This window comes from Cibotium barometz, chromosome 46 (genome assembly GCF_041138505.1).
Source record: "Cibotium barometz isolate CiBa-2024 chromosome 46, ASM4113850v1, whole genome shotgun sequence".
Lineage (NCBI taxonomy): Eukaryota > Viridiplantae > Streptophyta > Polypodiopsida > Cyatheales > Cibotiaceae > Cibotium > Cibotium barometz.
The window spans coordinates 605,563-619,738 of NC_141091.1; the positions used below are offsets into that span (position 1 = coordinate 605,563).

Here is a 14,176-nt window from a genome sequence, read left to right on the forward strand (position 1 = left end):
CAGAGGATAAGGTGCTGTAAATAGGCTAAATCTGGGGCAGCAGATATTGGGGTAAAGGCATTATGCCCACCCTTGTAGTGTGTACAAGCCCATAAGTTATAGTACATAGTACACTTAGTACTTTTAATGTACTAAGTGCACACTGTGTACTAGTGCAAATATACATGTGTGATGTCTCCCACATGAAACCCTAATTAACTCTCCCATTCAACTGGTGTCAGAGCCACGGTTGTGTCCGTGTGTGCGGGTGTACGGAGTCATCTTCATCGCGAAGAAGAAGCTCGGCTATGGAGCCTTGAGCTTGGCACGAGCAGAGGAGCTTTCTGGAGCACATGCGCTGCAAACAAACAGGCTGTCGTGTTGGGCGCTGCAAGACAGTGAGAGGCGGCTGCAAACAAACAGGTGGCTGGCTTGGGTGTTGCAGGTGTCAGCAGCTGCCATGACAGGCAGCGCAGCATAGCAACGCACACCACAGGGCAGCAGCGCTCGCAGCAGTCGCAAGCAGGTGAGCGGAAAGAGAAGGTGGCGGAAACATTGAGTCAGCAATAACAAGACCGTGGAGAGCATCCGTAGCGCGAGCACCTGCAGCGCGAAGGGGAGGCAGGTGAGCGAGGAGGAAGAGTAGTGGCGCCTCACCAGCGCGTGCAGCTGGAAGAGTTGAACGCCGTGCGGGAGAGGCTTCGATCCATTCGTCGCCGCCTCTTCCGAAGCCCTCTGTGAACGCCGTGTGGGAGAGGCTTTGATCCATTCGTCGCCTCCTCTTCCGAAGCCCTCTGAGCTTGTGTCGCCTATCCTGCCCGCTTCGTCCATATCTGTTGCGCAGGCATTTGGCAAGCAGTCCATCGACGGAGCCTTTTGATGCTGCTGGGGACCTTGTTCGCCTTCTGCAACTAGCAGCATTCCTGGAGATTGTGCATGCCTTCTTAGGCATCGTTCCCAGCAAGGAGCTCCCGCCGAAGGAACTGCCGCCTGCACTAATACAGCTGCCCTTTCAATATCTGCACATAAATTCAGAAGCAGCATCAGCACGACCCCCCCCCCCCCCCTTTCCTGCAATCAGAAATTGCCTAAGGTATTTGCTTCAAATTTTTTTTTGGGATTTGCAATTGAGCAGGTACAATTATCAATTGAGCAGGTACAGGTGCCAAATTGCTCAATTTTTGAGCAAAATTGGCAAAATTGGGTGACATTGGTCACAATCAGGATCAATTTGCAAGAAATTGGATGTCAAAATTTGGGGCTTTTGATGTAATTGTGCAATTAAGCATTCATACATGCTGTATGATGTGAGAAATCGCACATTCGGGCAAAATTGCAGCAAATTGCAGTGCAAATCAAGGGGCTTTTGTGCCGATTGGGTTGATTTGCATGCAGGCACTCGCATTTGATGTTTTGGGCAACGTATTGATGCCTGTCAAGCACTCAATGTGCCTGTAAATCAAGGGGCTTTTATGTACTGGATGTATATGTGGCCAGGGGGAAGCACTGTGAAGACTCTGGATGCCTTCATGTGCGTTAATGTACCATGTATGATCAGAAATTGATCTTAAATCAAGGGGCTTTTCAAGATTTTATGCTTGTTGAGCTTGGCAAAGCAGCAGGCAAGACTTTTATGCCTTGAATCCTTAGAAATCAGCTTGCAGTCAAGGGGCTTTTGCCCAATTTTTGTTCGGGACTGTTGTATGCAGTGTTCGGGACTGTAAAAGTCTGATTTGAGTGAGCAAAAGGCTCAATTTCAGCTGCTGTACTTGCCGGTAGAGGTTTGGTACATCATTGGTGAGCACTTAGTACTGCTGTACAGTACTTTGGAAGGGCAACAGAGCACATTTAAGGTGCTGTCCTAAATCTGCAGCAACCAGATTTTGGTGATTTCATCACATACAGTGGGAGAAAAGTTGCATTCTTGCTTCCGCAGAGTGGGAGATGAAGCTTGGGAGAACAACTGTGAGCACTTTGTGTGCTTTTGGTGCAGTGTTTGCACATTTTGCAAGGAGTCAGGCATTGACAGGTTGCATATTGCTATGGCAACCACAGGTGAGAGCTCTTTATTGCTTCACATCAAGAAGCTTGAAGGCTCACATAACTATGATATTTGGCAAACCCAGTGCTATAATGTGTTGCTCCAGAAGAAGCAGCACAAGCCTATCAAAGAAAGGGGTGTAATGCCCGCTTCTCTTACTGCTGAAGAGTGAGAAGATATGGATGAGCTGGCAAGATCTACTATCATGTTGTCTGTGTCAGACTCTTTACTTTTCAACATTCGTGAAGAGAAGACAGCTTGGGAAATGTGGCAGAGATTGCAGGACTTGTATGCCCAACAAAGTGCCTCAAGCAAAGTGTATTGGTTGAAGAAACTCATAGGTCTTCAAATGAAGGAAGGGGCGTCTATGACAGCCCATCTAAATGAGTTTAATGGTATTGTCAGCCAAGTTATAAATCAAAAGTTGGCAATGGACGATGAGTTCAAAGCCACCTTTCTCTTATGCACTTTGCCGGAGAGTTGGGACACATTCAGGACAGCCACTAGCAATTCGAATGCTATGCTGTCATATGCAGATGTGGAAGGTGCTCTTCTTCAAGAAGAGATGAACAGGAAGAACAATTCCGTTGGAAAGTCCAATGCAATGAATGCACGTGGGAGATCCCAACAAAGGGGTAAAAGCCAAGAACGGGGAAGGAGCAAGTCCCGCTTCAAAAAGGACTTGGAATGCCATTATTGTGGCAAGAAGGGACACATCAAAAAGCAATGCTACAAATGGAAAAATGATCAAAAGGAAAAGGGAAAAGGCAAAGACAAAGACAAAGATGAAGCCAAAGGGCAAAAGTGGAGTCAAGATTGAAGAAATCAATGTGTCACATGTAGGTGACAGTGAGGATGAGGTCCTATTCACGTCTTCACTTGATGCCCATTCACTACTTGCAGGAGATGGTCATGGTATGCACTCATGGATCATTGATTCAGGTTCCTCCTTTCATGTCACAGGTTGCAGAGACTTGTTTGTCAGGTATACTGCTGGCAATGAAGGAGTAGTTTATTTGGGTGACAACCATGCATGCAAGATTCTTGGCAGAGGTGATGTGAGGCTTGTGTTTTCAGATGGCTCACAGCTTATGCTCCATGATGTCAGGCATGTGCTTGAGATCAAGAAGAACCTGCTTTCTACTGGACAGCTTGATGATGCTGATTATGTTACCACATTTGGTCGTGGAAAGTGGAAGATTAGTAAGGGCTCACTGGTTGTTGCCAGAGGCTCTAAGGTGGACACTCTTTACTTCATGCATGCAGGTGTTTGTCACCATGCTAATGTAAATGCAATCGAGCTGCCGGAAATCTCTATGTGGCATAGCCGGTTGGGACACATGAGTGTCAAAGGAATGGAGCAATTGTCTCGTTTGGGTTACTTGCCTTCTCTAAAGTTTTCAAGTTTTCAGTTTTGTGAGCATTGTATATATGGCAGGCAACTCCAGTGCCCCCATAAGAAAGCTCTTGGACAGAAAGATGCTCAGTAAGAGCTTGTGCATACAGATGTATGTGAGATGCCTCAGCTTTCTTTGGGAGGGGCAAAATATCTTGTGTCATTTATTGACGATGCCACACGCAAGGTGTGGATTTATCCTCTTCGTTTGAAGAGTGATACATTCTCAGTGTTTGAGAAGTTTGTTGCTCTTGTTGAGAATCAAACTGGCAAAACACTGAAGGCTTTGCGTTCCGACAATGGTGGGGAGTATATGTCCAAACAGTTTCAGGACTTTTGTGATGCTAAAGGCATCAAGAGGAAGCTCTCTACTCCTTATGATCCTCCACAAAACGGGACAGCAGAGAGGATGAACAGGACCATTCAGGAGAAGATCCGTTCTATGGTGTCACATGCTGCGTTACCTCATGGTTTTTGGGCTGAAGCTGTTATGACAGCCGTTCATCTTATAAACAGGTCACCTAACACGAGGCTTGGTGGGAAAGTGCCAGAGGAAGTATGGACAGGGAAGCCTCCGTCATACAAGCACTTGAGAGTGTTTGGTTGCGTTGCGTACGTGCACATACGCAGGGAAATGCGCACCAAACTTGATCCTAAGTCTCACAAATGCATATTCCTAGGATATGGTGACAGAGGTGAAATGGGGTATAGACTTTGGGATCCCGTGAATAGAAAGATTATATGCAGCAATGATGTCATTTTTGATGAAACATGCATGTATAAGGAGCCTGCAAGGCAACAGGAGCCTGGCAGAGTCATCTTTGATGATGATGGACATCATGGACAACAACCAAGGGCTGTAAATCAGCCATTACAGCAGCAAAACCAGCCCTTAAATGGTGCTGAAAATGGTCCAAATGGACAGCCAGAGATGGCAGAAGATATCCCTATGGATATCCCACAGTTAGACGAGATACCGGGCATGATTTTTCAGCCTTATGGCATGGAACAGGAGCCACCAATAGGTGATATGCAGGCTGGACAGCAACCTGCAAATGATGGTCATTGGGTACGGAGGTCCACAAGACCCTCCAGAGCCCCTGACAAGTTTGTTCCAGGGGTTGACTACTTGATGCTCACTGACTGTGGGGAGCCCTCATGTTATAAGGAGGCTTTACAGAGGGCAGACAAGGCTCTTTGGGAGCGTGCCATGAAGTCAGAGATGGATTCTCTGCACAAAAATGGAACATGGAAGTTGGTGCATTTGCCTACAGGCAAGAAGGTTTTGCCTTGCAAGTGGGTTTACAGACTCAAAGTTGCACCTGATGCAAAGCCAAGATACAAAGCCAGGTTAGTGGCTAAGGGCTTCAAGCAGGAATATGGTGTGGACTTTGATGAGATCTTCTCTCCAGTGGTCAAAATGACCACACTTAGAGCTGTATTAGCTTTGGTTGCTCATGATGATCTGGATTTGATTCAGATGGATGTGAAGACTGCTTTTCTTCACGGTGATCTCCATGAGGAGATATATATGCAACAGCCAGAGGGTTATGCAGTGAATGGAAAGGAGAAGCTTGTATGCAAGCTGAAAAAGAGTCCTTATGGGCTCAAACAGGCACCAAGGGAATGGTATCATAAATTTGATACATTCATGAAATCCCAGGATTTCAGGAGAAGTGACATAGATCACTGCTTATACACCAAGAAAGCTTTGGATGGCAGTCTATTGATCCTCATCTTGTATGTTGATGATATGTTGATTGCCGGGAAATCTCGTAAAGAGATGGATGCCTTGAAGAAGAGGCTGCATCAAACCTTTGATATGAAGGAGTTGGGTGATGCAAATCACATTTTGGGTATGCGGATACTTCGAGACAGAAATCAGCATGTGTTGTATTTGTCTCAGAAGGAATACATTGGCAAAGTTTTGCAGAGGTTCAATATGGACGGGGGGAAGAAGACTAGTACTCCTTTGCCTCCATATGTGAAACTCAGTGCTATGGACAGCCCACAGTCGGATAGTGATAGGGCTGATATGGCCAAGATTCCGTATGCTTCAGCTTGTGGCAGTCTCATGTATGCCATGGTTGCTACTAGGCCGGACATTGCATTTGCAGTGGGAGTAGTTTCTAGATACATGGCCAACCCTGGCAAGAAGCATTGGGAAGCAGTGAAAGGTGTCATGAGATACTTGAAGGGCACACAGGATATGTGCATTTGTTTTGGCAAACAGGATGCATTAGTGCATGGTTACACGGATTCGGATTATGCCGGTCATCCAGATAACCGGAAGTCTACTACCGGTTATGTGTTTACATTCATAGGAGGTGCTGTGTCATGGATATCCAGGATGCAGAAGTGCACTGCCTTATCTACTACAGAGGCCGAGTATATTGCAGCCACAGAGGCTTGCAAGGAGGCATTATGGCTATCTCGGTTAGTGGTTGATTTTGGTTATACAGGGGATATTCCATTGTTGCATTGTGACAGTCAGAGTGCCATCCAGTTGGCAAAGAACCCTGTCTTTCATGCAAAGACGAAGCATGTGGATGTGAAGTATCACTTCATCAGCAGAGAGGTGATAGAGAACAAGCAAATTCAGCTTGTTAAGATTCATACGGATGACAACCCGGCTGATCTGTTGACAAAGAGTTTGCCTCCAGAGCGGTTTGCTCATTGCAGACACTTGATGGGCATTGGATGAGGCCAGTTTCAGCCTTGATATGGCCTTGTATATTATCATGTACATGCTGATTTTTTCTTTTCCTTCATTTAAGGGCACTTTGCCTTTAAGTGGGAGGTTGTTGGGGTAAAGGCATTATGCCCACCCTTGTAGTGTGTACAAGCCCATAAGTTATAGTACATAGTACACTTAGTACTTTTAATGTACTAAGTGCACTATGTGTACTAGTGCAAATATACATGTGTGATAGGGGAGTCACACACTCATACTCTTGAGTTGACTTATTCCCACATATGTCTCTCTCTCTCTCTCTCTCTCTCTCTCTCTCCCCCTTCTTATCTGTGTATGTCTCCCACATGAAACCCTAATTAACTCTCCCATTCAGCAGATGGAATCGCTGAACCGGGAGCGATGATACCATGAAAGAGTGCAAAGAGCGGAAGCAATAGGGCACTATAGTGTGCTGAATAGAGAGTGCAAGAGAGAGAGAGATATGGAGCAACTATGCTGAATATACTGAAGCAATACAATCCCAAGCAAGAGACACAAGCAGTCTCATAAGTGAGGGAGCAAAAGATAAACAAGGCAAGATGAAAAAGTGAGAGGCCAGCCCGCCTATTTATAGGTGGGGAGAGCTGGCCGACTGGAGCTACATATGCTGGCTGACTGGACATCGGTAGCTGGCCGACTGGGAAAAAACCATAGAGGCTGGGAAAAATCCGAGAAAAATATGTAAAATAGGGGTGGCCAGCCCACAATCAAGGGCCATGCATATCAAGGGCCATGCAAAAGGGACCAAAAGGACACAAGAAATGGGCAGAAACTGGGGATGAATGTGTTAACAGTGGGAAGACCACCTTTGGCACCAGTGCGTGACTTGTTGGGATGATTGCCGCAAGGCAATCTTGAAATAGTAATTTATGTGGACTATTACTGTGAGCTAAAGTGGCAATGGGAGAACTTTGTCCAAAAACAAGGTGAGTAGGTAACCGACTACTTAGCACGTTTATGGAAGCTTCTGCTCATGCTCTTGAGGATCATGGGACGGTTGGATCAAGTTGAGCCCTTTATGGATGGTTTGAAACCGTCCTTGCACATAGATGTTCACGCACCTCAGCCCCGTGATCTTTCAGGCGTAGTTCATCTTTCTACAACCTTGGAGACGTGGGAGAGTTCCAAGTCTAGAACTTTGTTGAAAGTCTAGTAGCGAAAGGGCAAGGAGATTCCTAAAGATGGAGCTGTTCAGGCATGGAGGATAGCATCAGTTCTAGCGGGGGAGAATCGAGGATATGACTCTTTCAGGAGGAGTTCTGAACCAAGCGAAGGGCCAGTCAATGTTTCAAGTGCGACTCCATTGAGGACATCACTGCTTTGTGATATTGTTCAAGAAATCACGTCATTGCCTTGTGACAACCTTGATGATTTTTCTTTTTCTATCCAATGGACGATTGAACGTTCTTTTTCAACTTGCCCCACAATCAGGGCCTGTAATCTTACTCTCCTTTGAGTGCAAGCCTTTCCCCACCACTACTTGCATCTTTGCCCTTGCCCTCGCAAACCAACCTTGCTCACTGGCGAGAAGCAAGCATATGTGATATTATCTTCCTTTGGGAGCAAGGCTTATAACAATTCTTGCTGCAGGGACTTGCAACTATGTCAAGCTTGATAACATCTTGCCCTTATTTGGTGCACAAGCCTATCTTGTTCTTCCACAAGAAGCAAGGCAAATCTTGTCCTCTTGCATAACTTGCAAGCCACTACATGTTCCAAGTTACAGGTAACTCAATAATTGTTTGATACCTATTTGTTGTTCTGAACCATTTCAAACAACAATTGAATCCCCGCCGGTCCTAGCGTGATCCTACCCTTCTTTTCCTTCTCCACCCCTCTCGGATTATTTGCTTTACTGATATGAGGACGAAGTAAAAGTTGCTAAAAGAAAATTGATTCTTTATATTTGTATAAATCCGTATTATTTCTAAATGATTAAAATTTTCAAGTCATTAAGGTAATGGTCTGCAAATAAAGATGATAAATTTTGTTTCTAGTTCTCCCTGGATGTGCTTAGGTTTTATGTTCTATTCAGTGACTGTGCTTTTGATCAATGTGGATATAATGAGCAGATAGCAAGGCCAATTGGTGAACAAAATGATTTCCGCCCCTGGAGTCGTTACTCAAAGGGGAGCTCAGCCTACAACAAAATTCACAAGGCCCCTGAGGATGAAGAACAGTCTGCCGTTGGGCACAAATCCAAAGGTCCAACCACTAAAGATGGCCAAGACCTAACTGAAGAGCCTGAGCTTATAGAGTTCTTACAAGTTATGCAGCCACGGAACAAAAGCAATCTATGGGGCAATGATGCCCTTGCTTGCAAAGAGCAAGAAGAAAAAGGTAAGAAGCATTCTAAGGCAGGCTCTCAAAAGAAGGATAAGCAGCCTAAGAGTAAGTCTGTGGTGATTAAAGAGTCAAGACAATCACCAAAGAAGGACAAGTCTGTGGACATGAAAAAGACAAGGCCATTGAATGCCAAGGGAAGTGGCGAAGGAACCTATAATTCTATGCAATTATCTTCTGATGATGGAAATGAAGAGGAAGCTGCCATTAAAGACCAACCACAGCCAAATGGTAGATTGGTGGATATAAAGATGCTGCCAGCAGAATCTAATGACTTGGTTAGGGATGAGGCAGTTTCAGATTTGGATTACCTTAAGCAAAGGACAAGGGAAAATTGGAGTGATGATGAAAAGGAGGATGTAGAACTGCCTGATACTGGCAGTGAAAGTTTATTGGATGCAGAAAACGAGAGATCACCCTCTGTTGAGGATAGCACAGACAAAGATAGGCTGGATGACACCTCTGTAGACACAGAGGATAAGGTTGGGGAACCAGATGCTCAAAGCAACCATGCTGAAGAGTTTTTGGCAGAGCAGAAAGAAAGTGTGGCAGAAACGGGGCGCCTCTTTGTGCGAAATCTCTCCTATACCACAAGGTACATGTGCACCTCCGCAAACTAGAGGCAATTCCTGCTAATGATAGGTTTAGGAGCAACACACGTGTGCGCGCACGCATGCACGTACGTGTGTGTGTGTGTGTGTGTGTGTATGTGTGTGTGTGTGTGAATATATATATATATATATATATATATATATAAGTAATATTATATTATATATATATGTGTGTGTGTGTGTGTGTGTGTACACACACACACACACATGTACACACACACACACATATATGTGTATATATGTACACATTTACACACGTGTGTATATATGTTACAACCCCCCCCCACCAACACCCCCCAAAAACCCCCTATATGTGAATATATATAAGTTGCTTTTTGCAGTTGCCCTTTAAAGCTGGTATGTCTTTTGTAGGTGACCTTTCTTGAATGCTTTTTGTATACAGTGAAAAAGACTTAGAGGGGCTGTTTAGCCAATTTGGACAGTTATCTCAAGTTCACTTGGTGCTTGATAAGGATACAAGGCGTTCTAAAGGCTTTGCTTATATATTGTACATGCTTCCAGAATCTGCCGTAAGGTTTGCCTTGTGAATTTCTCACGAGTCAGTGTGTCCTGAAGCATTAGATTTGAAAAGTTAGATTGATCTTGGATTCAGGATTATTTAGCATGAAATTAACTTGCCTAGGGACTGACTCAATGCAGGGCAATGGAGGCTTTAGATAAGTCTACGTTTCAAGGGAGACTTCTCCACATACTGCCAGCTAAAAGGCCTCCATCAATGCCCGAGAAAGATTTGTAATCTCTTCCTCTCCCTCTCCCTCTCCCTCTCCCCCTCCTCCTTTTTTGCAATCTTCTTTTCATGGGTTGATCAATAGCTACTCTTAGGGTGCTGTGGGTGAGGGAGATTAATGATCAATCACAACAAGGGCTGCTGTAAGCGGCTTAATAGCATCATTATGTTTGTGGTCATACTTTCATAAAAATTATTTACCGTCAGATTCCCTCCATCTGATCTGTTGCCCAAACATAAAGTGTTGTATATCTCGTTTCTTGTTATCTCTATTATTTGGAAGAGATGACGAGTGCCTGTGGCTATTGAGTATGGTCTCTATACTTGTTTGCTAAAGGGGCAGTAATTTGTCCATCCGGATGCTTAAAAAGAGAAGCCATCTAAGTGGTCCTATAATCCCTCATAGTTCGAATGTAGCTAGCTTATGACCTAGTTTGAGTGTAGGTCATAGTGACATGAAAGGGCTGTTTCCTAGCCGAAATTGCAGAAATTCCATTTCTCTAGGGGCCGGCCGTCGTTTGTTTCTGTTTCTCACCTAAGGAATTCCGTTACACTTTCACTTGTGAAGTTTTAGTTTTCCTTGATATCTCTATTTATCCTAGGTTTCTCCTCTATTTCTCTCAACTTTTTTCATCGTTTCTATATACATCTACTGTATAATGTTAAAGATGTGCAATTTCCTAGATGTTTCAGTTTCCTAGTTGGAGGTCTTTTCCATTGCGGAGACATCATCTATTTCCGTTGAATGGTGTAGCTAGCTGAATGGTATAATTGAAGATAGATATGATAGTAGAACAATGTCATGTGTAAGGAATGAAGAAGGTGTTAAAGTGAGGTGGTCTACTTCTTGATGTAAGGAACCAATCCTTTTAAGATAGGCGACTGTTTAGAAGATTGTGTCAACCTCAAGGGGTGAAACTCTGAGCTCTAGGAGGATGATTTCATGTGTCATTGTTGTCGAACATCTCAATTTTGCCCCAAACCTTTTGGTCAAGGTTAGGCACCTAAAACGGTGCTCCTACATAATTGTTGGACCCAGACATGGAGTCAAACAAGAAATATCACAATCTAAATGTGGTTACATGGCCCTGCATGATTAGTGGCCACCTTAATTAGCAAGTAATCATAGTAGGTGTGATTGGAGATATTCATGTGCTAACTCACCAGCTAGGTTGGTAGCTTGGGTTTAGTGATATATACTAGGCAAATCATAGTTGGCTAATCATATGTCGTTATAAGTCTCTTGGTTTGTTCTATGCCCCCCGCATGTGCGTGGGGGTGGGGGGGGGGTTGATTTTCAGCTCCATGCTTATAATGATTTGGATTGGGCTGGTGATTATGACACAAGCTAGTCCACAAATGGAAATGGGAATTGCTCTTTTCTTGGGAGCTCATGCATATCATGACTGAGCAAAAAGCAACCTACTGTGCTTACATCTTCATGTGAAGCTGAGTGAAGCTGAGTACAGGGCAGCTTTCACTACTACAGTTTAGTGTGTATGGCTAAGGAGATTGACGGCAAATCTTTGTGGGAGTCAACAGACACCCACTCGCATTGTCACTGACAGAGTGCTATGGTTGTAGCATGGGTCTAGTCTTGCATGCTCTCACCAAGCACATAAAGATACATTATCTCAATGTCAAAGAGAGGCTATATGCTGTTGGGTATTTCAGAGCTCGTATGTGTGTCTGTCTTTTGTATGTACCTGTGTTTGTGTACCCGCTTGTGTTCGTGTTTGAATTGCCCCCAAAAGGGCTATGTATATGTGTGTGTCCACCTTGTGTGTGAGACCTTGTTCATATATATGTGTGTGTGAACACTTGTCTACGTGTGAACACACTCTTATATCTGGACAATATAAGTGTGCCATGTGGCATTAGTCTATTGTAGTGTGTAATTTGATTGAGTCAAAAGATAAGGTTTACAACCTACAAAAGCATGTACTTGGTGAACATTGTACAACAATCTTTCATATCATTAATCAACCATCATCAAGTTATGCAACTTCTCTCTCCTGAGCATTGTTCTCTCTCTCATGAGGATGACGATGATGATCCATACATCTACCTAGGGATTAGTGTTAGGTCTTTTTGCTATGTTGTCTTTTTCTCCATGATGAGATTCCATGGACACATTGTACACCTTTTGTCTCATAGACGGGTCTTTTGCAAGACATTAATATATCTTTTTCTTCTTCTTCTTCTCTTCCATATCCCATGTACTCCCACATGATGATCATTGGATCAGCCTCTACTTGACGAGAGCTATGTTAGTTGTACTTGTTTTGTTTTCCTTTTCCATGATGAGACATACCATGGATAGCATTGTATCACTTTGGTCTCATAGACCCATTGGGTCTTTAGAAGATGTTTAATATAACTTTCTTTCTTTCTTTTTTTCTTTATTTCTTCTCCACAGCTATGGAGGATATCTGTCATCCTCCTTAGGGTTGTGTACTACTAACCCTAACCGTAAGGCCTGTGGTCTGATAGACACAAATTAGGGTTTGGTCCTAGTCATCGTGCTGCTACAAACACGGAGTCACGAACAAGCTGTAGGCTCGCATCCTTCAACTGTACCTGCGCTTCCTGGAGTGACGCTTGCCTTTGCGCAGCTACCCTCTTGGTCACCTCTGTCCGCTTCAGCTGCTCCTCTCGTTGCTCCTACCACCGAATGCCATCTTCGCGCGTCTCTGGTCGAATTGTCTTCTCTCCCCGTCGGATCCTTGCCGCGTGGAAGTAATTAAGGCTTAAAGCCTTACGTAATGCTTATTAAAAGCCTTATATAATGTTTTTATTAGAAAGGGAGCCGCCGACACAGTCCATGAGCAACATGTCAACTACATCAGCATATCACCCTATACTTGCAAAAATCAGGGTTTTTAGAATTTGGGGTTTTTACAAATTAAGGAAAAAGTTATTGAATTGAGGCTTTTGCAAACTTTAAAAACTAGGGCTTTTCAAAATTTGGGCAAAATGTACCTAATTGAAGCCTCCCCAAGTTTAAAAATTTGGGGCTTTTCCGACATTGGGCCAAATTTGGCAAAATTGAAGCCTCCCACGATGCATTGATGCCCCCATAGTGCCATGGGTGAAGCAGTAGCATGGAAGCGGCGCCGGAAGCAATCGAGCTTCTCTCTTACACATGCTCGGAAAGCGTCTAAACTTCCAAAAGTAATTAGTAGTTTTTTGTGTTGTGCTTCCCGCGCCTGTGTTCTTGCCTTCATTATTTTCTTTTTATTTGGCGTCATGGGTTGTGTGCTTGGGACGTCCCCCAAAACGAGATGTAATAATGTGTGTGTGTGTTTTTTCACCTTAATGTTATAAAAGGCTCTGTATTGTATCCCAGATAGGAGCCAGGGGGTGACTAAGGGCTGGCCTCATTGCCTTGGTCTTACCCCGATAGGAGAGACTATCATGGCACGGGAGTTGGAGATGGTGAGTCTAGCTCTAAGGCAGGTTGGATGGGGTAGGTGGTAGTAATCTTTGTGTGAGGGTCTCACCACCTTCGCTTCGAAGGGTGGTTTGTTGGGTAGGTATTTCATAGCTCGAATGTGCATTGTGTGTCTATCTTCTGTATGTACCCATGTTAAGGGCTTTGTATATGTGTGTATCCACCCCCTGTGTGTGTGTGTGTGTGTGTGTGTGTGTGTGTGACCTTGTTCATATGTATGTGTGTGTGAACACTTGCCTAGCTGTGTGTGACCTTGTTCATGTGTGTGTGTGTGTGTGTGTGTGTGTGACCTTGTTCATATGTATGTGTGTGTGAACACTTGCCTAGCTGTGAACACACCCTTATATCTGGATAAGATAAGTGTGCCATGTGGCATTAGTCTACTGTAGTGTGTAATTTGATTGAGTCAAAAGATAAGGTTTACAACCTACAAAAGCATGTACTTGGTGAACATTGTACAACAATCTTTCATATCATTAATCAACCATCATCGAGTTATGCAATTGTCTCTCTCTTGAGCTTTGCTCTCTCTCTCTCTCTCTCTCTCTCTCTCTCTCCCCCCCCCCCCTCTAGCGAGGCCCCTGTGGGCAAGGGCATAGTGCTTTGCAAAGCTTAGTGGCTCTGTCTAATTGTTGCTGTTGCTGGGGTTCAGGTGATAGGGTGGGGGCTGTTGTAGAGGTCTGTGCATGGGATGCAGATGGAGGGGGGACTGCTCTAAAAGTCTATGCCCTGAAGAAGTCTGTAAGTGCCCTCTCCCTCGGACCCCTCGCTGCTGTTGGCCCGTGGTGTAGTAGGGACTCTATGTGTCTGCAAAGCTCCAAGAGGAAGAGTCCTAGGCATCTCTGATCATGGTAGTCCATGACCCTAGAA

The 14,176-nt window shown here is 44.4% G+C and overlaps 1 protein-coding gene across 1 annotated transcript in view; it reads left to right on the forward strand.

The window, feature by feature from the left end:
• LOC147611789 (nucleotide/nucleic acid binding protein) overlaps positions 1 to 14,176 on the forward strand; it is a 53,589-nt gene that overhangs the window by 16,581 nt on the left and 22,832 nt on the right. Inside the window, exons 4-6 of the mRNA XM_086783621.1 lie at positions 8,223 to 9,088; positions 9,508 to 9,639; positions 9,765 to 9,857. Coding sequence (XP_086639747.1) covers positions 8,223 to 9,088; positions 9,508 to 9,639; positions 9,765 to 9,857 — 1,091 coding nt within the window. The remainder of the gene's footprint in view (positions 1 to 8,222; positions 9,089 to 9,507; positions 9,640 to 9,764; positions 9,858 to 14,176) is intronic.